The following is a 21,950-nucleotide window of genomic DNA, read 5'->3' as shown; positions in this document are numbered from 1 at the left end:
GATTGCGATGAATTAGAAAAGAGATACAAAATAAATCTGGATTCAGCGATCCGAGGAATGAGGATTGTGAAAGAGGAACTAGATGTTCATTATGTATATATAGGCATAGTACTATAGTAGGGTTACAACCTAAGTTTGGGCTTGGACCTAAAACCATCCCCATTCATGAACTAGTTTTGTGGGAGGTCATCTCACATTAGTTGGCCCATTTTCTATTATTTATATTTTAAATGAGAGCACGTGTACTAGTATTTAGGCTATCTCCAGTGGGGTGCCCTTGGATATCTTTTGCCGTTGAAGCTTGTCCAAAACTAAGGATTTTTTTAAGGATACCCATGCATCGGAAAAGAATCAATGAAGTAATGATATATTTGTTTACGGGGAAAAATTGTTACAATGCCCTCTTATAAAATATCAAATATCCCCAAAACACAAATTTAGCTAATATTAAATCTAAAAAATCAATAATGATTATCTCTAAATAATAAATACCTAAATGCCCTCTTAAAAATAAAACTTTCCTGCTTATTCCCCAAAATTAAGACGGAGGTTTGCCCCTAAATGAAGACCCACTTCGTACGTGATTTCCCAAAGAAAAACAAAAGACTCATAGGTCTAACATGTAAAGACTAAAGAGTAGATCAAGATTCATGAGATACCTACACAAATATTTTTATTCAAGCAAAGCCGTTAAATATGATTACAAATTAATTATCGCATATTTGTTTTTCCCCCTCAAAAGAAATTGTTTTAGATGGTTTCATGTATTTTTTATTACTTTGAACTTGTTTGACCATTTTCCTTGATAATATCGTGTACTTACTTTGAAGAAATAAGCATCTTTAAAATGGTATTTTAGTCATTATATATTTTGAAGATAATTATTATTGAATTTTCAGATATGATGGTAATTAAATTAGTGTTTTGGGAATATTTGATATTTAATACGAGATGGGTACCCGCTCAATGTGGTGGCGGTGGTGGCAACGGGTGGTGCTAGTGGCGGTGGTGGTAACGATGTGGTTACTAATACAATTGTAATTGACGTAAATGGTAGTGTATTTATGTTATGCTTAAGAGATGTATCTTTTGTAAATAATTTTATTAAGAATATTATGGAGATATTAGGTGGAAATATTTAAATTAATTAATAAAGGAGATAGATAGTTTGGATAAATATGGGTGTAAAGTATTATAGGGATATATTAGGTAAAATTTAGTGTGTGAGTTAAGAATGTGTTGAAAATTAAGAGTATTTTAGGTATTTTAAAGGTAGAAATTTAAAATAAAAAAAAAGGGTAGTTTGTTTATTAATATAAAAAATATAGATTTAGGTTGGGTACCATGCTAGTTTACAGGTAATAAATGTAAAATACATCAACATAGTAATATATTAATAATATAATTTTAATAATACTTGTATGTTTTTGGATATTATATCTATACTACTATATAAAGCAAACTGTCATTCCCCTTTAAGTAATTAAGAACCTGAAATGACCACATTACCCTTCTTATTTATTCACTAATTTAAACATCTTTACATATATACCTATAATACCCTTAATAAAATAAACTACAACATAGATTCTCCAATCCTTAAATAACCATATTAACCCTTACCGCCGCACATCATCGCCACAATTGCCGCAGCCACACCTTTGTCGTTACCACTATCATCGCTGCATCGCGCGGGCACCCCGTCTCGTTAGAATATGAAAGGCTAATATTTTCAAACCATATATATTTTAACATAATTAAATTATAACAACGGATGACTGATAAGTTGGAAATGTATTCATTGACAATATTTAAGTTATCTGTTAGAATATTGTATGCAAGTAAGATAAATTGAAACAATGTCTGATATTAGTTTATTTATGTAGCCCGATTTTAGCAAACTTACATAAACCACAATTATTTGACACGGAGTTATTTTACATGTTACGGACCCGTTCATATTATCAAGAGAAAATATCACAAATGGTCCCTATGGTTTGTCATATTCACATTTTGCCCCTTATGCTTTTTTTCGTTGCAAATGGTCCATGAGTTTTTCATTTTCGTTGCCAGCGGTCCTTGACACTAACTTCTGTTAGTTTTGACCGTTTAAACCCTTCACATGCGAACCACGTGAGGGTATAATCATCTTTTTGCTAACCACAGGAACTATATGTGATAAAAACCTTTTTAGTTATATATATGAAAAGAAATCTTCCAGACATAATCATATATACATATACATATACAGGAACTATATGTCTATATGCCAAGTGCCAACAACTCATTTATCCCCACCCGCATTATTCTCTATTCCTAAAGATAATTTTCTAGATCTTCTTCAAGAATCTCATTTTTCACCAACTCCAAACATATACATATCAGTATACATATATAAAGCACTATACATATATAGGGAAAAAAATCCATCAATCTATACATAAATATCATCTGTTCCATATATATATATTACCGGCGAGATGAGATCCAAAAATTTTTCTTCTCTTACTCCAATCTTTCATCTAACAAAGATCTGATTGATGGAACTTTTTTAATGGGTTCGACTTTGAAATCTGATGGTGGGTTTGGGTGTTGGATAAGTTTGGGTTCCTGTTAAATGTAGGCTCGGCGGTGTACCAAAGGGGGGATGGTGGTGGCGTGGTGGTGGTCGGCCGTAAGTTTTAATTTGTGTTATATTTTCATCTTTATATTGTAACAAATTTCTAATTCTAAATTATGTTATTGTTTGATATCTTATTAAATAGAACCATTGTTTATAGAACCATTATTTACAGTAAAGTTGAGATCTTTATTTGTTAAAGTGTGTATTTGAATTTAGGATTTTTAGATTGTTTGGGATTTTTTTGTGCTTAGTTTTGTAGATATGAAAATTTGTTGAAAACCAGAATTTTATTATATTTCAAAATTATTGACTGAGTATGTGTAATATTGTTTTTTTCAAATGTGTTGTTTTATGTTTATGGTGTTGCAGCTCAACATATTACAGGAGAACATGTATTATTATTGGAATCAAACATTGTTTTTCTTTATATTTAGTGTATATCAATATATTTATTTGTTTGGTTTATATATGAGATAGAAGATAGATATTGTGGATGGTGGAAATCTGGGTTGTGTTTTGTAATAAGATGACAAGAATTGGTACAAAAAGTTGAAGAAGATGATTAGAATGGATTGATTGAAATGGACGATTATACCCTTACCAACGGGCTAAAACTAATGGAAGTTAGTGTCAGGGACTGCTGGTAACGAAAATGAAAAACTCAGGGACCGTTTGCAACAAAAAAAAACATAGGAGGCAAAATGCGAATATGACAAACCACATGGACCATTTATGACATTTTCTCTATTATCAATGTAGTTAAATTTATGCCCCCTATATACCTTTTTTTTTTATCCGCCACTGAGCCCATGTATTCTTTCAAATAAATACGTATAGCGTATAGAGATACAAAAAACAATTTTTTCACATAGTATAAACATTCTCAAATACATAGCAATTTCATCACCACATTACATCATAATCTGGTGTGGCAAGGCTGTTTAATTGACAGCGCTTATTTTGTGACATAAGCTATAATCCTGCTCTTTAAGGGAAGAGGATTTAATATGAACTAGATTTAAATACCGCGTAAAACACGGGCCTGTTAATTTAAAATTTTGTAGTTATTTATGATTAGGCGATAGAATTGACACTCGGAATTTTATAATTTATATCCGGACTAAGTTCTTAACTACCGGCTACATCAAGCTAAACGTCACTACGCCAGTTTTTTCTCGCGCCCGACCCCAAATGTCTTATCGCTCTACTCGGTTCCTTAACACCGCTTTGTTATACTTGAATACGACATACAAAAAAGTCTTCGTTTTAATGAAATGGAGACGGTACTATTGCTAAAAATAGAAAGAAAATAAGTAAAACACGTTATGTGAAAAAGTTAAAGATAGAGTATAGTAGAGTTCACCATATCGACTTTATTCACTTATGTTCCCCCACCTACAATCTAGCTTTGTAATTAAACTATATTCATACATGCCTTGTGCAGTACAAAACAATAAAATACAGCTAACTAATAATAAATCTCATTCGTGTATCAGTCACTTGTAAAGTTGTCACTTGCAAGTACAATTAATCAAACTCTAGTGCTAAAGAAATAAGTGTTATTGATTCCCATAAAAAAATATACATAACATAATATGCATCCATTTTTCTATTATGATGATTGAGAAGTAATATAAGCGTAAGAGAAAATAAACTAAACTAAGGATGATTATTTAGACCTAGAAATGAAGAAACGCAATGAACATTAAAATTGATATATGTAAGCAGTTGAGGGACATATATGATGCAGCATCCAAAGGTTGATAGATATCTGTATTTGGATTGGGATTGGGATTGGAATTGGGATCTGGAGGAGGGTAAGCACAGGTTTGCATAGGTGGTTGACAATTCCCGGGTAGTGGTGATGGTGGTGGTGGTGCAGCATACAGAGGACCGGTAGGCAATTGTGGTGCTGGGGGCGGTTCACATGAAGGATCAATAGGTGCAGCTGGGGATTCATACACAGGCTCACTTGGTGGCGGCGGTAGTGGTTTTGGTGGTGGCGGACATACAGGGTCACTTGGTGGTGGTGGTGGCAGAGACACAGGCGGTATTGATGGGGGTGGTGGTGTTCCATATAAAGGCTGAGAAGGCGCTGGTTCACATGGATATTCACAATGTATGGGCAAAGCAATGCTACTAGACCCCATGAAACTCAAGTAGAAAAGAAGTAACAAAAACATTTCTCCCTTGACACGATGAACAAAATTATAAGATGATTAATAAGCACTGATATGACTCTAGACAATGACATAAATAACATAGAAAGTGACACTAGGGAAAGTGTGGTTTGACAGATATACCCATCGGCGCGAACATATATACGGTAGAATTACACTTGGAAATAGTGAATTAAAGCCATGTGGCGCACCATTCGTCATTTTGCTTAGTTGGTGGTTCAAGGCTTGACCTCAGCTAGGTGGTGCACAATTTGAACACATTTAGCTAGGCAATGCATTCAATTACAAACTTACAGCTATTCATACAATTATGAATATGAATGTTACATAAATGCTTATTCGAGTTTGAGGGTTACAATAGACCATAAATGGTTCACACTAAAAATCGGATTTGAAGGTTACACATTACTATCAACTATGAAGGTTAAGATAGACAATTTGAACAGTTTATTTGAGCTAGGAAGAACTAAACAAAAAGTTCAATGAGGAATCCTAATAATCAAGTGTGAGGTATATCGTAACCTGGTTTGTTAGGATAGTTCATTTAACTTTTTATTTAGTTCTCCCTGGTTCAAATAGATATAACTTGGATTACCATCAGCATCTGATGCTACTGGCACTGGCAAATATCCAGAGTATCTCCCCTTGACCTTTGCCATGCATAACTCAGTAATGTACTTTCTTAAACCTTTTTCGTGGGGAGAAAGTTGACTTGCATATTCCTCCAATGGCATCCACTGCGGACATGCTTTTGTTAGTAAAGCGTCCTCACTTTTAGTTTAAAAACTGCTGAGATATTTTTTTAGGGGTGGCAATGGTAGGGCCGAACAGGTCGCTAATGGGTCAAAACCTATGCTTTCTAATGTAGGTCATAACAGGTTGGTCAGGTCAGGTTGGACAGGCATATAATATATTTTGACCAGAAAATTAATAACTAAATGATGTTTTAAATATGATTACAGAACTATTTTGCTTCCATTGAACTTAACTTTATCTACTAAAGAACTTTCAAAAGTATCTAAGCATTTAGATACAATTCAGATGACTTCAACCAGTTTAACCCACTGCACTATAGTTTGATATATTCTTTTAACCTGTTTGACTTGTTTCTTTTTTAGTTAAATAATTCCCCCCTAACCCATTTGACCCATTAGAGATTGGAATATTACCCAAATAGGCCCATTTATATACAAATGGGCAAAATACAGGCCTCTATTAGATTACTGCGATAAACATTTTTAATATATAATTATATATGAGGCTATGCCTTCTACGCCATAAAGTTTTCTTTGGCTAATGTGTTGGTGGCTATCCTAGGATTTGCGAAGAACAAAATAATACTAGACTTTATCAGTTACTTAGTTATTATGAAGTCAACAAGGAATAGACAAACAGCTACTTTGCTTAGTCGCTTAGGCCTTAGGGAGTTACGGCTGGCAAAATGGGCAGGCTGAGCAGGTTGGGTAACAGACCGAAACAGAGAAACTTTGGTTCAAAGGTATAATATATAAATAAGTCAGTTTAGGTAAAGCTTTCTTCTAGAGAGGGCATACACAATCCACTAGTCTGAGCGTGGATCATTTCGGTACAAATTTTATTGATAAAAGGTACAACTAGAATAAACTTTATGAAGCGAACAAGCTAATCGGTTTAAAATTTGCCCAAAGCATATACAACCCTGTAAATTGATTTATTCAAAAGAATGGCTCATTTAATTAATAGCAGCTATACTGATCATGTTTAAATTTTGGTTATTTATGGAATAAAAAATGGACAGAAAAAAGTAAGCAGGTCAACCCGACCCACCCATTAACCAACCTGCCCGACATACCCATTTTCTTACCACTTTCTTCCTGACAGTGCATAGCTGTTAATAATCATACAAAAATAGATGTACCGAGGAGGATTAACACAAGTCAGTACCTGGGCAGCCTCAATTTCTGTTTCTTGAATCTGGATGTCAAATGATAATGGGCGCATCATGCACATGAAGAGTATTTCCGATTTCCCGAAGAAGACCTTGTGCTCTTGACTGCCAATTGGATCATTTATATGCATAAAGATGGGATATACATAAAGCCACAATCTACAAGAACTGAGGAGATTTTGGATGTGTTTCGAAAGTGATTGTATGACGTTAACAATCAGAATCAGATAATTAATTGTAATGAATGGATGTAGTAAATTGTGTTTGATGTGATTCTACTGTTTGACAGTGTAATAATCAGAATATCAGATATTTGAACGTTTGGTAAACTATAATTATTTTATACAATTAAATATGTAAAATGATAAAAAAAAATAAAAAATAAAAAATAAAAAGACATTTTTGGGAAAAGAAAGAAGCTCTGTGAAGTGGTAGACTGGTAGTGAATGTCTCCCAAATTAACAAAAACAATGGGTAAATTGGTAACTTTGTAACTTCGTTTATCTTTAGATAATTGGTTTCTTTGCAGCTAGTGTGAATCTAACTATCCAAAACATATACTTTTAATTGCTTACAAAGTTATTAATCATGAGCAGAACTTAGAAATCCAAATATAAGAAGTTAAGTACTCAGACTTCAGTGAGTTCAGTCTCAATAATCAGTTCCAAGATGAAAATTCAAGCAGCCCTTTATATTTTAATTGTTTTTTTTATACTATTTCTTTTGGGTAACCATGGGTGTCCTACTCGCTAACGAAACATATGACTATCTTTAGATACATTAATCTTCATGCAGTCTCAGAGTTAGTAAAACATGTACGGAAGTAGCTCTACATTATTTCTACTTTGACTTTTTCAGCTGGAATGGTGACATTCAGAGGATAAGGCTCAAATGTGTATACCTGAATGCCAGTACTTCGACAAACTCTGTATCTATCTGAGACAAGAGAAATCATCAGCTTTATGTAAAAGATAAAAGTTATCACAAGATTTGGCATGTAAAAGTAATAATTAAAAGTTACAAGTACCAAAAATGCACATCAGAAGCATAAAACTTACTCCTGTCTCTTCTTTGACTTCTCTAACCACCCCTACACAGATATCCTCACCCTGTATAAAAGACTCTCAATCAGAATAGTGGGTCCAATTGGGTTACATTTGACCACATTTACTTTTGAGTGAGTCGAATTAGGTTATTTTTATTCCTGGTGGATCAAACGGGTAAAACAGATAACTAAAAAGAAAAGGATTAAACCATTAAACACGTAGAGAGCCAACCAAAGTGTATTTAAATCACACAACCTACTAAATCACTTTAATCAAACAGTCAGAACTGATTGTAATACTAGGACCAGGAGAAAGGTGTTCCCCGAGTAAACCCAGCCCAAGAGGTACAAAAATTAGTTATTTTGACCTGAACCTGTTTTAACCAATTAGCCAACCAGCCTGATACCGCATTTATCCACCTTTATATATATGTACCTAGTTTTTGAAAAATAATGAACTTCCATTAAAACATACACCTCATGAATAATACCAGTAGAGATCTTCCAAATTCCACGTAGAATCCCCATTTTCTCCTGGACAACAAGCATCTATAACACAGCAAAAAAAAAAAAAAAAAAAAAAAATTCAGTGTTGGAGAGACAAAAATCATCTATTCAGCTTCTATATTAGCCAACTATATATTTTTGGGTTGAGCAGGGATTTGCCAGTTGCATGCTGAATTTTAGAAACACAAGCTGGTGGGTTTGCCGATCCACTAAATGTACTACGATACTACAATAATATTTAGACAAGTGAGCATGACTAGGGAAACACACATATATCTGACCTATGAAACTGAAAAATCAAACTGATGTCACACCAGATAGGACTGAAAAATAAAAAGGTAAAGGAAGGCACCCTATCCCCGGAACCACAATTGGATCCCCATCATGACCTCTCCATAAGGTATTTGATGCCAGTGAAATACCTTCACTTAATACCCACATGATTGTGCATCCCTAAGGATTGAACCCGTGTCCCTCAACTTCACATGTGGGTCCAAGCTGTAGTGGACACGGGTACCACACTACCGCTCCGTCTATTCATGGATTCGTCACCAGACCGAACTGGTACCTGCTATATATTTGGTTTAGTTGTCTGTTCATGATAATTTCAATATATGGTTCTCAGTCCAGTCCGTAAACCAGAACCAAACCCCGTTCTTTGCTAGATTTTCCAAACTATGAAAGCTCAAGTTTGTATTCAGGTTACAGTCACCAAATCTAAACCAGATCTGGACCGGTACCAAACTAGGTTTAGATTGGTCCAGTTATTAGTTCATTTATTAGTTTATTCCTCACTTTTTGGTTTCATTCTAGTCTGGTATGAAGCACATTCCAAAAATTACCTGGTTTCATCCAGATTAACACCCCTAGGCAACGCTGATATAGTGATATTAGAAGAGGGTTAAGAGGTTCCTTTCAGCACATTCATGAATCACAGAACTGAACAATTATTTTTAATGCCTAGTGTACACAAACAGGTACAGCTATACCAACAACCAGGAAAGAAAGGTTCTACCATATTAGATACGAAATTCAGGGCATCACAAATTGGCCCCTCCGAAACTGCATTTCTAGTCTAACAGGAAAAAAAAAAAAAAAAACATCCCCTAGTAGTTCTTATGGGGACTATCGATACCAAATAAGCTCCTCTATCTAACAGCTATTGAAGTCTCCTACTGCTAATTAAAAAGGCATTTACTCAAAACCCAAAAATGGGAAAGAGCCCGAAAAGACACATATTTTTTTAACTTAATTTAATCTGTACTATAAACCTTTACCTTACAATACAAACATATTCTTTTTATCAGGCTATGGTGATGATGATCGCATGGCTTGTTTGATGAAACTTATTAATAGTCGTTAAGTGACCATTGTCAACTAGTTCGGAGAACAATCTTTTAGTTATCTATGAATAACATTACTTCTATTAAGTAAGAGATTCCTAGAAGAAAGATAGATGCGGGTGATCAACTTTCACCACACAGAGAAACCAAAAGAGCTACATAATCAGTTAGATATCATCCAATAATCATGGTCGGCAAACAACTCCTACAATGTATGATATGAGAGACTCTGATCATACAAACAAACATAATAGCAAAACAATCAATACAAAAAACAGAGATATGAAAACTTGTCCACAAAATATACCAGTTAACAGGTGAGCTTTCAGATCCAAGTCATCTAACACAAATATACGGATAGAGATTCTCTAAAGTTGGTATCAACTACATAGGTAAAGTTGGACAATCCTTAACCTTTGGATTGAAATCAAAGGTTAAGATTCAAAGATCAAGTTTAAATCTTGACCTTTGATTTTAATCCAAAGGTTGAGATTCTTTCGACTTTACCTATAAAGTTGGTATAACTTTAGAGGATCCATATCCCAAATATATTGACTGTTTACTGAAATGATGATAGCAGCTGCAACATACCTCTCGCTTATCATTTAAGACAATGGCACCAACTCGAGCTATATGTGAAGCATTTCCCGGGATGGGATTTACTGTCTGGGGAATCCAGTAAAGAAGCATTAGATACTTGGGTTCAGCATGATGGTACCAGAAACCCTCCTGCCAATAGCATAGTGCATTTCAGCAGAGATAGAAACCTCCTGAATTGTTTGATGGACTATAATTTGATTATCACTAACAGTATCATTTTTGTGATCTTATACTTTTAACACATTTAATATTTATAAAATTGAAAGAAGGAAACAAAAGGTGTTGACATGTCATCCCAATACAACTCCACCATTCTGGTCCCGAATTAAAAATGGCTTGTTACTCAACCAACACAATTTCCAACCTTTACATCTCAAGAAGGAAAAACATGATCACAAAATTACTATCAAGAAGGAAAAACATGATCACCATATTCAGAACATGGTTGATTTAACATGGTAGGTTATCAGTTTCTATCCCTAGCAATATCCAACACTAACAAGACGAAATGACAAAGTACGCGAATGGAGATAGGTACCTTAACTGCAGCATCAACGAGATTTGAAAGTTCAATAGGCAATTTAATCCAAACACCCTTCTTGCCCTGTCAAACCCATTTCAAAACGATAACAGGATAAATACCAGAGAAGTTTCATGCATCATGTTCAAAACATCTCAGTGACTAGTTGCATTATGTATTGAATTATGGAGCTTAGATGTCGGTATCAGCAACAGAAATATGTGGTTTAGCAATATAATAAGGGGATAGCATAAAAAAAGGTACATCACACAAAGATAAGTAAAGCGAAAAAGATAAACTTTTGTAGTAGCAGAATGAATATATTGAAAGGAAGGAACCTGCAAGGTCCAGTGAGACATGGAAGTCTTAAGGAGCATACGAAAGACATCAGAGTCCATAGGTTGTTTCATCTCTACGACAACACCACCAAACTCATCATCAATAGCAGGAAGTCGTTGGGCGTCATTTTCGATAGTCACTTTGTCGTCCATCAAAACGATAGGGGTGTACAAAACTTGCTGCTTCAATCGATCCAAGGTCTAAGAATCATCTATTTAAAACATCATCATGTGTAAATAATAAACAGCAACAACAAACTCCTAAAATTGGTATATTTACTGAAGCAAGGTCTATATAAACCAACTACTGCTAGAATCATGAAACATATATAGGCCTAATTAATTACGTCACAATGTACGTATCTATCTCTCTACCTACTATATATGCAGGGTATCCATTGAATATATTAGACTTTCCATTATATAATATGTAATTAGCAAAAACAATAATTGGAACATTTTACACGGAAACACATGTAAAAATTGGTAAATATATATATCAAGTATTAAGACAAAAACATCGAAAGACTAACATCCCTACATTATATAAATTTCACATCAAAATTTGTTAGTTATTGCCTATGTGACATGTTTAAAAATACAAAAAAGCCCAAAAATCATTACAATATTGCTCCTTAGAAGGATTACAGATTAGTTACTTTTATTAAGACAAAAACATCGAAAGACTAACATGTGAATTATATATCCTCCTCCGAAATTAAATTCTGTGTCTTTTCTTCTTCTTTGTTGTTTTGGTTTTTCACATAGATAGTTTAATGTGGTTAAGTGGATAGGTATTAGTAGGACAATTTTAGGCTAGAGAGAGAGAGAGAAAGAGAGGGAGTGGTTGTGAATTTTCATTGATTTGATGAAGAATCAATCAAACAAGTTGCTTGTTTTGGGGTGTAGCGTAGACCACCTGCCCCGTGCACGGCAGGCAGGACAGGACAGGAAGAATCATGCCCACTGTTTGTTACAAAACACGGTAATGTCAAATCATATGGGGTCTTTTTTTCATGTTACCTGTTAGTCGTCCCGCGCTAAATGTATTGAACTACCGTGTCAATGGGTTCGGGTCGAAGTGTAGAACATATCAAACCCAAACTGATTGATATTAAAATCGGATTGGAAGTCTCAATGAATAAAACGAGTAATGAATTCCATTCTGGGAGAAAGATTCCCTTAAAGTTTCTTCAATTTTACTAGTAATCAAGGGCCAAGATTCAATGATACTTATTTAATTTTATCTTTTAATTTTCAATCAAGGGTCAAGATGTTCCCAACTTGACTAGTTTAGATGGAAAAACTTGAGGGAATTTTTATATGAACAATGAATAAAACATAGATAAGATGAAAATACTTTTCTTTCTTAATTACGAAGGTTGCGAAAACCTACTCGTTGTTTTCCAAGCAAACATTAAAAACATAAAATACTCTTTGAGCATAGTGTTCTTTGAAAAATTTTAAAGAAAATAGATAATACAATTTTTCACCTTTCACTAGAAAAATCTTCTTTTAGTGAAAAATAATTATATCTTTAAAAAAAAGTTATTAAAGTGGAACAGTCCTTGTGTGACCCAACTTGATTCTCTATCATCAATCATTTTTTTCAACTTAGATTCAATGCTATAAAAACTATTGATGGTGCTTGAAAATACTTGTTTCGGTATAATATTAGAATAATTGAGTTGTATTCATGTGCATACATGAATTTTGGTGCAAACAAAGGGATGAATTTGAGCCCTTGGATCAACAATCAAGATCAAAAGGACATTCACAAATCACAAGTATCTTGGATCTTCCTCCCGGATCTGCTTCCTTCGTCATCTCCGGTTGTCATTTTCATCTCTGGCGATCTTCAGTTCGTTTTCCGGTGGATACGGTACGGGCATTACCCTTATCCGTTCTATAGGGATGTCATCGGACGCATATGAAAATGGTATGAATTTGATGGGTGGCGATTCAAGTAATTGTGGCGGTTGGATACGGTACGGGCTTCTCCCTCGCAGGCACCGTCGCTGGAAGAGGAAAGAGAGAACAGATGTGGTGGCCGGAGATGGAGGTCTGAACGGGGATGATGGTGGTTATAACCGCTGTCGCTGGAGATGACGGTGGTGGTGGTGGTGGTGGTGGTCGCCGACAAAAGAGGGCAGGAGAGGAAGTGATGGGAAAAAGGGAGAAAAGGAGGGTTAATCCTAACCATTTAATAGGAAAAATTCAATGGCTGAAAATTGATCCTTTATTTGCACACAGAATTTCATATGTAAATGAATAATCCTATACAATAATTACATGAAATTTTTCATAGTCCACAATTGTGTTCTCATTTTTCAATAAACATTTTACTCCATCAATATTTAACTAATTGTATTTGTCTAAAACTTTTTCTTTCTTTCTATTATTTTTAAATATGTGTTGCAAGTTGTGGTTGTTTTACATTTTTAAATGAGGGCAAGTTGTGGTTGTTTTACATTTTTAAATGAACTTTCTCCCTTCCATTTGCTTTCTTAACTTCCAAATTCAAACACAGTACTCACGCTGTCGGTATCTCCCATTAACAAAAGCACGTGTGCACACACATATTATGTATCAGCTACGCATCACTTTTTCCTTCTGTTTATTTATTTTTTAGATGAAACGAGAATTATATGATAATAATCAATGGAGTAAGGTTTTTGTCAATCAAAATATAGATTTGATTATCATCATTACATAACTTTTGAGCCTCTCTGTGTATGCCATTTTTTATTTTTAATTGGTTAGGGATATTGGAAAGTTCATCGAGCCAACATCGATTAGATCATAGTGTTCTTTGAAAATTTTTAAATAAAAAAAAAACAAAACTTTACAATTTTCATTAGAAAAATTGAAAGCATCTTTTTATTATTTTTCATTTTCATTTTTCATCCCCATTTTCGTCACGTCTCGAACATTTTTTTTTTATTTTATAAAATGAACAATGCAAATAACATTTTCTAATTATAACTCGTTTTAAAATTTTAATGTGTTCCTCTGAAATGAACCCCTTTCATCTTTTAAAAAGTTAATATGAAAAATTAGAAAATATTTTTCATAGTTAAACACATATTTAAATAGGTGGAAACAAATGTAGACATCTTCTTCTAGTGAAGAGTAATTATATCTTTAAAAAAAATTATTTAAGTAGAACCCAACTTGATTTTCTATTTTCAATTATCTTTTTCAACTTAAATTATATGCTATAAAAATTATTGATGTCGCTTGAAAATACTTGCTTACGTATAATATTACAACTAAATTATTTTCCTGCGTAATATGCGAGATAAACATATTAAGTATACAAACATTATTAGAAATAAAACATATTTGAAAAGTGATAATACTATTATTCGAAAATCATTTGTATCAAAAATGGTTAGTAAGAAATGTATGTTTTGTATAATGATGGTATACCTTTTAAAATGGTGATATTATTATTTTGAAATGGTTATCATTGAATAGAGTATACCTTTTAAACGGTGATATTATTATTTTGAAATGGTTATCATTGTATAGAAATCTTAAAATATTTTTGTTATATTTTTTATATATTGATGAAGTAAATTAAATGTAGATAAAAACATATTTAATACAGTTATAAACTTAATAAAAAACAGATTATTTCCTTATACAAAATCAAATATCAATACTAACTTTAAACTTAAAATATATCTTCTATTTTATTTATATGTAAACTAAAATTTTATTCATACTTATTAACTTTTTAAATATTTATACATTATTATCATATACAAATTACTAAAACTAAAAAATCTAGCCTAAGCAAAGTGTTAGCCGAGGTGAAATAACCACTAGGACTGTATCAATCACATAGTGAAAATTTTTTTAAATAGTAATAAACTAACACCATGAACACTGAGTTTAAGTTGAGATGAAAAATTAGTAATCGATAACATCTATATACTTTGATGAAATTTATCCATATTTTGTCAAAAAAAAATACATTTTTTAGCGGTAAAATTGGGCTCAATATCATTTCATCTTCATATAATGAACACCAATATTAGGAGAAATCTATCATAATAAACCTCCACCATGCATAAAGCATTTTTTATTTTGCTCACATCATGATAAAGTCTCAAATTTTCCCAATTTCAATTCATGTATTGATAAGGTAAAAACACTTACATCTTAAATATATGCAAAATACTTAATATACTCAATTTATTTTTTAACAGGTATTGTAAGATAAGTTTAAAATGAGATGAAAAATGGGTTTATCATACCATCTATACACTTTTATTAAAATTGTTTTTGTTTTGTTAGAAAACTTACATGTCTTTTGAACAAAAAATTTAGATTAAACGATATTGCTTCTTTATATACATAATCTCAATTTCAGGGGAAATCTATTTTAGGAAAACCTTTGTCTATCATCTTATATAAAAATTTGAACTCAAGACCTCAATATTTAAACTTTTTCTCAAATATGAATTTATCTATTGATGGTTAGTAAAAAAAAATTTACTTTTTAAATATATGCAAAATACTCAATATACTTAATTAATTTTTGAAAATAAACATAAAAACTCAATACTTTTTTAAGATAAGTTGAAATTCAGATGACAAATGAATTTATCATACCATCCATACAGTTTATAAATTTGTTCATTTGTTGTTTGAAAACTTACATTTCTTTTAAACCGAAAATTTAAGCTAAACGACATTGTTTCTTTATATATGTAACTTCAATCCCAGTGAAAACCTATTTTAAGAAAACCTTGTTTGCAGTCCTGAAGCATTTTGTTGCTCATATTAGGATTTACACCCAAGGCGTCAAAGTCTCAAGTCTCTCTAAGTGCTAATTCATTTATTAATGATTAGTTAAAAAACCTTGCATTTTAAATATAGAAATAGTCAATATAATTTTATTTATTTATTTAAGTAGAGATTAAAACTTAACACTCTTTGTAAGATTTGCGTCTATGCTTGACTTACTCAAAGAGATATAAATAGTTATCGACTCGTTATTTTTTACTCAAATCGAAACCTGCTTTTTCGACTCGATCATGACTCTAAACGTGAATCGAATCGTAAGAGTTAAGATATTTGATAATATATAAATTTATAATTATATATAAGTATTTATTGTATAGCTATAGCCCTATAGTATTGTATTGATATATTAAACTAAAAATAAAAGTACTATTAAAATAAAATAAAGTTTAAAAACATATAAAAGATTTATGTTTTAAAAAGGTAAACAGTTAAAAAAAGTATTATTGGAAGTCAAAGATGGAATTCATCGAAAGTATACTTTAAATATTTTAACGTGGATGTACTATTTAATATCAAGAGTATATATATGAAGAATATATTTTAAATAATTATCTAAAGTATAAGTATTAATATTGTCATTTATTAAAGATAAAATATTTGAATTTGATCTAATGGTTTTAAATCAAAGATGGAATTTATACAAGAATTCTTATTTGTTTAAGAATGAATTTAAAACCTTCTTATCTATATATCTATTAAAAGAGTAGTTATACTAACATTTTAAAACCTCTTTCAATTTAAAGCTATTTTTTAAAAATTGACACATAAGCTTTTATCCCACGTGTCATTTTTATAAATTTTTATAATAATTATCTTATTTAAACATCTTTAATGAATTTCAAAAATTCTATATATGGCAAAGATATTTTAATAAATTCTCATCAAATATAAATATTAATAAACTATTTTGGGGTTTATGGAATTTTTTATGGTCATCGTTTGATTTTGACAAAAATATATAAATATTATTTAGATTTTTACATGTATAGTCAACTTAATCAGGTTCAATAAAATTATTAACATGTAAGTTTGTTGTTACTCAGACATATAAATTATACTCGGTAATTTATAAATAAATTTTTTTTATCATTAAACCAATTCTTTTTATTATCCGTGTCAAAATTATTTTTAAAAAATAAATTTAATAACCGCATATTGTGCGAGTAAAACACCTAGTATATATATATTGGTAGACAGATAATTACATAGAAAATTTTCAATTAACAATTTAAGTTCTCATTTTTCATAGTCCACAATTGTGTTCTCATTTGCTTCCGTATAATATTACAACTTTTTTTATTTTATTGTTTTTTCAATATTACAATAATCGTTTTCATAGTCCATAATTGTGTTCTCATTTATCTATTAACCCATCAAATTTAAGTAATTGTATTTTTGTCGAAAACTTTTTCCTCTCTATGAGTATTTAAATTTGTGTAGCGAGTTGTTTACTTGTTTGAGTTCTTTCTCCCTTCCAATTACTTTCTTCACTCTGCAGTTCTCACTGTCGGTCTCTCCCACTAACACATATTATGTGCCAGCCAGGTACGCATCACTTTTTCGTTCTATTTATCCTTTTTTTTAGATGAAACGAGCATTATAATTATAATAATCCAATAGAGTAATGTTTAGTCAATCAAAATATAGATCTGAGTATCATTCATTACATAACTTTTGATTCTGTTTGTGTATGCCATTTTTATTTGGTTAGGGCTATAGGAAAGTTCATCGACCCAACATCGATTAGACTGAGGCCCAAGAGTTGCAGCAGCTTACGTGATTCGTGTTAGGTCAGCTTCTCATTGGTGAGTTAATTATTAGGTGATATGTGTGTGTGTGTGTGTGTGTTTATATATATTGAATCTGATGCCCAGAGTGAGTGACCTATTATATATATATATATATATATATATATATATATGAAGTTTGAGAGTAATATTGAATCTGATGCTCACTCTTTTTTTATTATTAGGAGATGTGTGTGTGTGTATACATATAGAATCCGATGCTCGCTCTTTCGATTTAGCATATCTATTATTTAGATATATAAGGTTGGTTAGTGTTGTGCTTGCTTTTGGCTAGTTTTTGACCTTTATTATGTAATGGAAATATGTAGATAGATGTTTAAAAAGCTCGTAGGTTAGGTTGGTTAGCGTTGACTTAATTTGTTATTATTATCTATATCTATATTATCTTATAAAGCATTTTGCCCTTTTTTAAAATCTCAGAAGATGATTTAAACTACCTAAATTACCCTCATTCTTTATTCACTAATTTAAATACTCAACCTAATATACCTATAATACCTTTAAATCCCAACAACTCATTTTTTTCTTTCTCCTCAAATCTCAAGCACTCATTTTTTTCTCTCCCCCTCATAAATCATTTTATTCCTCTAACTTATTTAAAATCTTTTATCTGAAAAACCGTATATCGATAAATTATAAAAATTGTATGGGTGTTCTTAAAATTTCATGCTCTTTCATTAGAGATGTCATTTGATATACTTTCGACGAATTTTTAAATCCGAGTACGGAGCCCGTACGACTAATGCATTTGGCTATCACACTCTATGACTTATCACCTCTATGATCTATCACCCCCACCATCTCATCGCCGCATTGTGCGGGTACTATTGCCCGTAAATAATAATAAAGTAGTAATGGCGTTTTTAATTCGCATAACAAACACTTTTTTGAAAACTGATGGAATTGAAGTTTGAATCTCGTGGTTGAAAATGTGCAGAATTGGAATCCTTTAGATGGAATCCTACCACTCTTATTGATCTATCTTACTTCTATGTTGATTTAGTCTCCTCATCTCCGTCTGCATCTCATTTTGATCTTTAATCTGCTCCATACTTTGTATTTTCGGTGCTGCTCTATGATATCTAGCTGTTTTTTAAATTGATATTGGTTTATTGCTGTTCAAATCGGCATGTGTTTGCTGCGCACTCATGTTTTCAGTTTTATGCCTGTATCTGTGTATAATATTTATCTGTTAGTCGTTAAGCTTATGCGTTGAAAGTATTGGAGTCAAGTACGGGTGTGTTAAGAGACTTATTAGATTTATCCAGTTCTACATTTCACACACAAAGTTTGAGTTTGATTAAAGTAATTCTATCAGTCAGTCCTTTTTTAATGGCTTTAATTTGCTGGCACAAGTATATGTCACATTGTATTGCTATGAAATTATTGCCCATTGCAATTTACTTACTAAAGTTCTCTAGGGTTGTAAGAAAGTTGGTAGTGGGTAATGTCTTGATTTATGTTGTCATGTTTCAGTAAGACTCATGTATCTTGCTTGAGTATGTGTATGCCATTTTTTTGTTTTTGTTGATTTCGGCTATAAGAAAGTTGTATCATTGAAGCCAAACTCGATTAGGCTGAGGCCTAAGAATTGCGGCAGCAGCTTACGTGATTCGTGGGGTCCGCACCTCATTGGGGTCTTCAGGGGATAGTTTAGTTTTTTGAGTTAATTATTAGGAGATGTGTGTGTGTGTGTGTGTTGAATCTGATGCTCAGAGTGAGTGACCTAATATATATTGCTCATGACAATTTACTTGCTAAAGTTCTTTAGGATTTTCAGAAAGTTGCTAGTGGGTAATATCCTGATATATGCTGTCATCTTTCAGTAAGAGTCATGTATCTTGTTTGTGATAAGTTAGTATCGGTATTGAAGGTCTTACTTTTTGTTTGCTCAAAAGTAGTTCACTTGTAAAGATTGAGCAGAATATATACGTTTATGTGACCATTAAGATTTAGGGGTATTGTTAGAAACAAAGAATTAAGATCTTTAATGATGGCACAAAGAATTTCCAATATCTTGAGTTCTTATCTAATGTTCAAACACTGTAATTCAGGGAAAGATATTAATTCTTGTAGTGTAGCAAAAAATACTGTTTGATGCATGGTTGTAAATCTCGGTTATCTCGGCCGATATATCGCTTATCGGTGGTCGACCGAGACAATACCGAAAAGCGATATTTACAACCTGGGTTTGATGGCTGTCATTCTATTTTGTGTTTGCAGTACAGTTAATACAGAGTTTCTTAATAACTTTACTTATATTCTTGCAGAGTGATGTCAAGTGACGTTGAAAACCCTCAAAAGAATACAGTTCCCACTCCTGCTGTTATTGAATCAGAATCAAAATGGTATAGTGGTTTACTTCAGCAAGTTTCGGTATATGGTATAGCTGCTGGATATTGCTTATCAGCCTCACTACTCTCCATCATCAACAAATGGGCTGTTATGAAATTCCCTTACCCAGGCGCCTTGACTGCATTACAGTATTTCACCAGTGCAGCAGGTGTCCTCCTTTTTGGGTCCTTCAAGCTTTTAGAACATGACCGTTTGGATCTGATGACAATGTGGCGTTTCCTTCCAGCGGCATTTATATTCTATCTATCCCTCTTCACAAACAGCGAGCTCCTCCTTCATGCAAACGTTGATACCTTTATTGTTTTCCGATCAGCTGTCCCAATTTTTGTTGCCATAGGAGAAACCCTATACTTGCATCAACCTTGGCCTTCACTAAAGACATGGCTTTCACTTGGTACTATATTCGGTGGCAGTGTGCTCTATGTCATTACAGATTACCAGTTTACCTTCATGGCGTATAGCTGGGCTTTGGCCTACTTAATAAGCATGTCCATAGATTTTGTCTACATAAAGCATGTGGTAATGACTATTGGGTTGAACACTTGGGGTCTCGTGTTGTACAACAATCTTGAAGCTCTTCTACTTTTTCCACTGGAGCTTTTAATAATGGGAGAGCTAAAAAAGATAAAACATGAAATCTCAGACGAGACAGATTGGTATTCTTTTGATGTGATGTTGCCTGTGGGGTTATCTTGCTTATTTGGTTTGGCAATTTCTTTCTTTGGATTTTCTTGTCGTAGGGCTATATCTGCCACTGGTTTCACTGTGCTTGGTATTGTGAACAAATTGTTAACCGTTGTGATCAATTTGATGATTTGGGATAAACACTCGTCGTTTATTGGAACAATTGGGCTTTTGATTTGTATGTTTGGTGGGGTGTTGTACCAGCAGTCCACTAGCAAGCCCAAGCCTGCAACTGTCAAAGAAATAGACACACAAGAGGACCAAGAAGAGGAACAACAAAAACTCCTTCAAATGCAAAGTTTCACCGAAAGCAATGATCATGAGAAACAAGTTACTGGCGAGGAAGCAAAATGAGGGTATTTCTCAAAAGTGCTGTTTCATTACATTGGTGTATACATGACAGTTGTTAGCTCACTTAATCTCTCATAGAAGGTAGAAGATCCATTCTTTATTCCACCCATGAATGACACATGTTTTTTTTGGAAGATATCATAGATGAATGTTTTAGAACAGGGCTGTATTTCTGTTACTATTGTAGCCTTATAGGTACACTGTTTAGGCTGTTTTTTTTTTTGTTTGACTCAAACCTCAATAAGTGTTCAAAAGTATAAGATGGTGTTGATATTTTACGCACATATTTTTAGGTTTTGTGCCGTATGTTCCATGTTCAAAAGTATAAGATGGTATTGAAAAATTTTGTATTCCATTAATTTCAGCTGTTTTTAAAGATTGTTTGGGTGCTATTTTCAGCGGTTTTTGACACTTTCGCCAGTAACCATTTCTCATTTCAAAAATACGTTTTCATAAGTTTCATTGCTAGGAAAGTCTTTCTAAAATTGGGTAAGTTTCATTGCTAGGAAAGTCTTTCTAAAATTGGGAGTATCTCATATTCTTTTTTATCCGTAGAATTAATAAATAGCACAACATATTTTAAAAAATTCACATTATATGATTTGAACGGACTCGTAACCTGGGTCCTTATTTCAGGGTAGTTACACTTACACCCCTATGTACCTCATTCAAACGCAGATGTTTCATGAACCCCAGGTTACAGGTTTAGCTTGTTTCAACTATCATATTTAAGACTACATCCGATCAATTTCAGCCTTTCACTACATTCAATCATTTTCAGCCTTTCACTATGTTCGAATTTTAATCCTTGTCTGTCTTCCAGGTTTAAGACCCCAGTTTCTAACCATGAA

General features: G+C 32.7%; 2 protein-coding genes across 5 annotated transcripts; one reads left to right on the top strand and one right to left on the bottom strand.

Annotated features, from left to right (window-relative positions):
• Positions 1-5,080: 5,080 nt before the first annotated feature.
• LOC122579748 (nudix hydrolase 2-like) lies at positions 5,081-12,186 on the bottom strand. Of its 3 annotated transcripts, none has more exons than XM_043751975.1 (9): positions 12,107-12,186; positions 11,084-11,295; positions 10,764-10,829; positions 10,217-10,354; positions 8,253-8,324; positions 7,789-7,839; positions 7,632-7,666; positions 6,727-6,835; positions 5,081-5,540 (listed from the first exon to the last, which is right to left on the bottom strand). In XM_043751975.1, the coding sequence occupies exons 2-9, from the start codon at positions 11,234-11,236 to the stop codon at positions 5,334-5,336; spliced, it is 831 nt and encodes a 276-aa protein (XP_043607910.1). In that variant the 5' UTR covers positions 11,237-11,295; positions 12,107-12,186; the 3' UTR covers positions 5,081-5,333. The 3 variants fall into 3 exon arrangements, with proteins under 3 accessions (XP_043607910.1, XP_043607911.1, XP_043607909.1); XM_043751976.1 differs by lacking the exon at positions 12,107-12,186 and adding an exon at positions 11,775-12,044 and having other exon boundaries at positions 11,084-11,263; XM_043751974.1 differs by lacking the exon at positions 12,107-12,186 and adding an exon at positions 11,775-12,043.
• Positions 12,187-17,264: 5,078 nt separating this feature from the next.
• On the top strand, positions 17,265-21,385 carry LOC122609991 (GDP-mannose transporter GONST3). 2 transcript variants are annotated; one of them, XM_043782958.1, is made up of 3 exons: positions 17,265-17,446; positions 17,613-17,691; positions 19,980-21,385. In XM_043782958.1, exon 3 carries the CDS (start codon positions 19,984-19,986, stop codon positions 21,100-21,102), a length of 1,119 nt encoding a protein of 372 aa, XP_043638893.1. In that variant the 5' UTR covers positions 17,265-17,446; positions 17,613-17,691; positions 19,980-19,983; the 3' UTR covers positions 21,103-21,385. The 2 variants fall into 2 exon arrangements, with proteins under 2 accessions (XP_043638893.1, XP_043638892.1); XM_043782957.1 differs by having other exon boundaries at positions 17,613-17,706.
• The last annotated feature ends 565 nt before the right edge of the window (positions 21,386-21,950 follow it).

Source organism: Erigeron canadensis, chromosome 8 (genome assembly GCF_010389155.1).
Source record: "Erigeron canadensis isolate Cc75 chromosome 8, C_canadensis_v1, whole genome shotgun sequence".
In the NCBI taxonomy this organism is placed as follows: Eukaryota; Viridiplantae; Streptophyta; class Magnoliopsida; order Asterales; family Asteraceae; genus Erigeron; species Erigeron canadensis.
This window is presented reverse-complemented; position numbering and strand designations above follow the sequence as displayed.

Bases quoted from the DNA above. Each gene is read 5' to 3' on its own strand.
- LOC122579748 (XM_043751975.1), bottom strand. From the start codon at position 11,236: ATGGACGACAAAGTGACTATCGAAAATGACGCCCAACGACTTCCTGCT. The intron at 10,355-10,763 runs GTACCTATCTCC...TGCTATTGGCAG, and splicing joins TCGTTGATGCTGCAGTTAAG to GAGGGTTTCTGGTACCATCA. The intron at 7,840-8,252 runs GTGTATGTTTTA...TCTTTTATACAG, and splicing joins CTACTGGTATTATTCATGAG to GGTGAGGATATCTGTGTAGG.
- LOC122609991 (XM_043782958.1), top strand. From the start codon at position 19,984: ATGTCAAGTGACGTTGAAAACCCTCAAAAGAATACAGTTCCCACTCCT.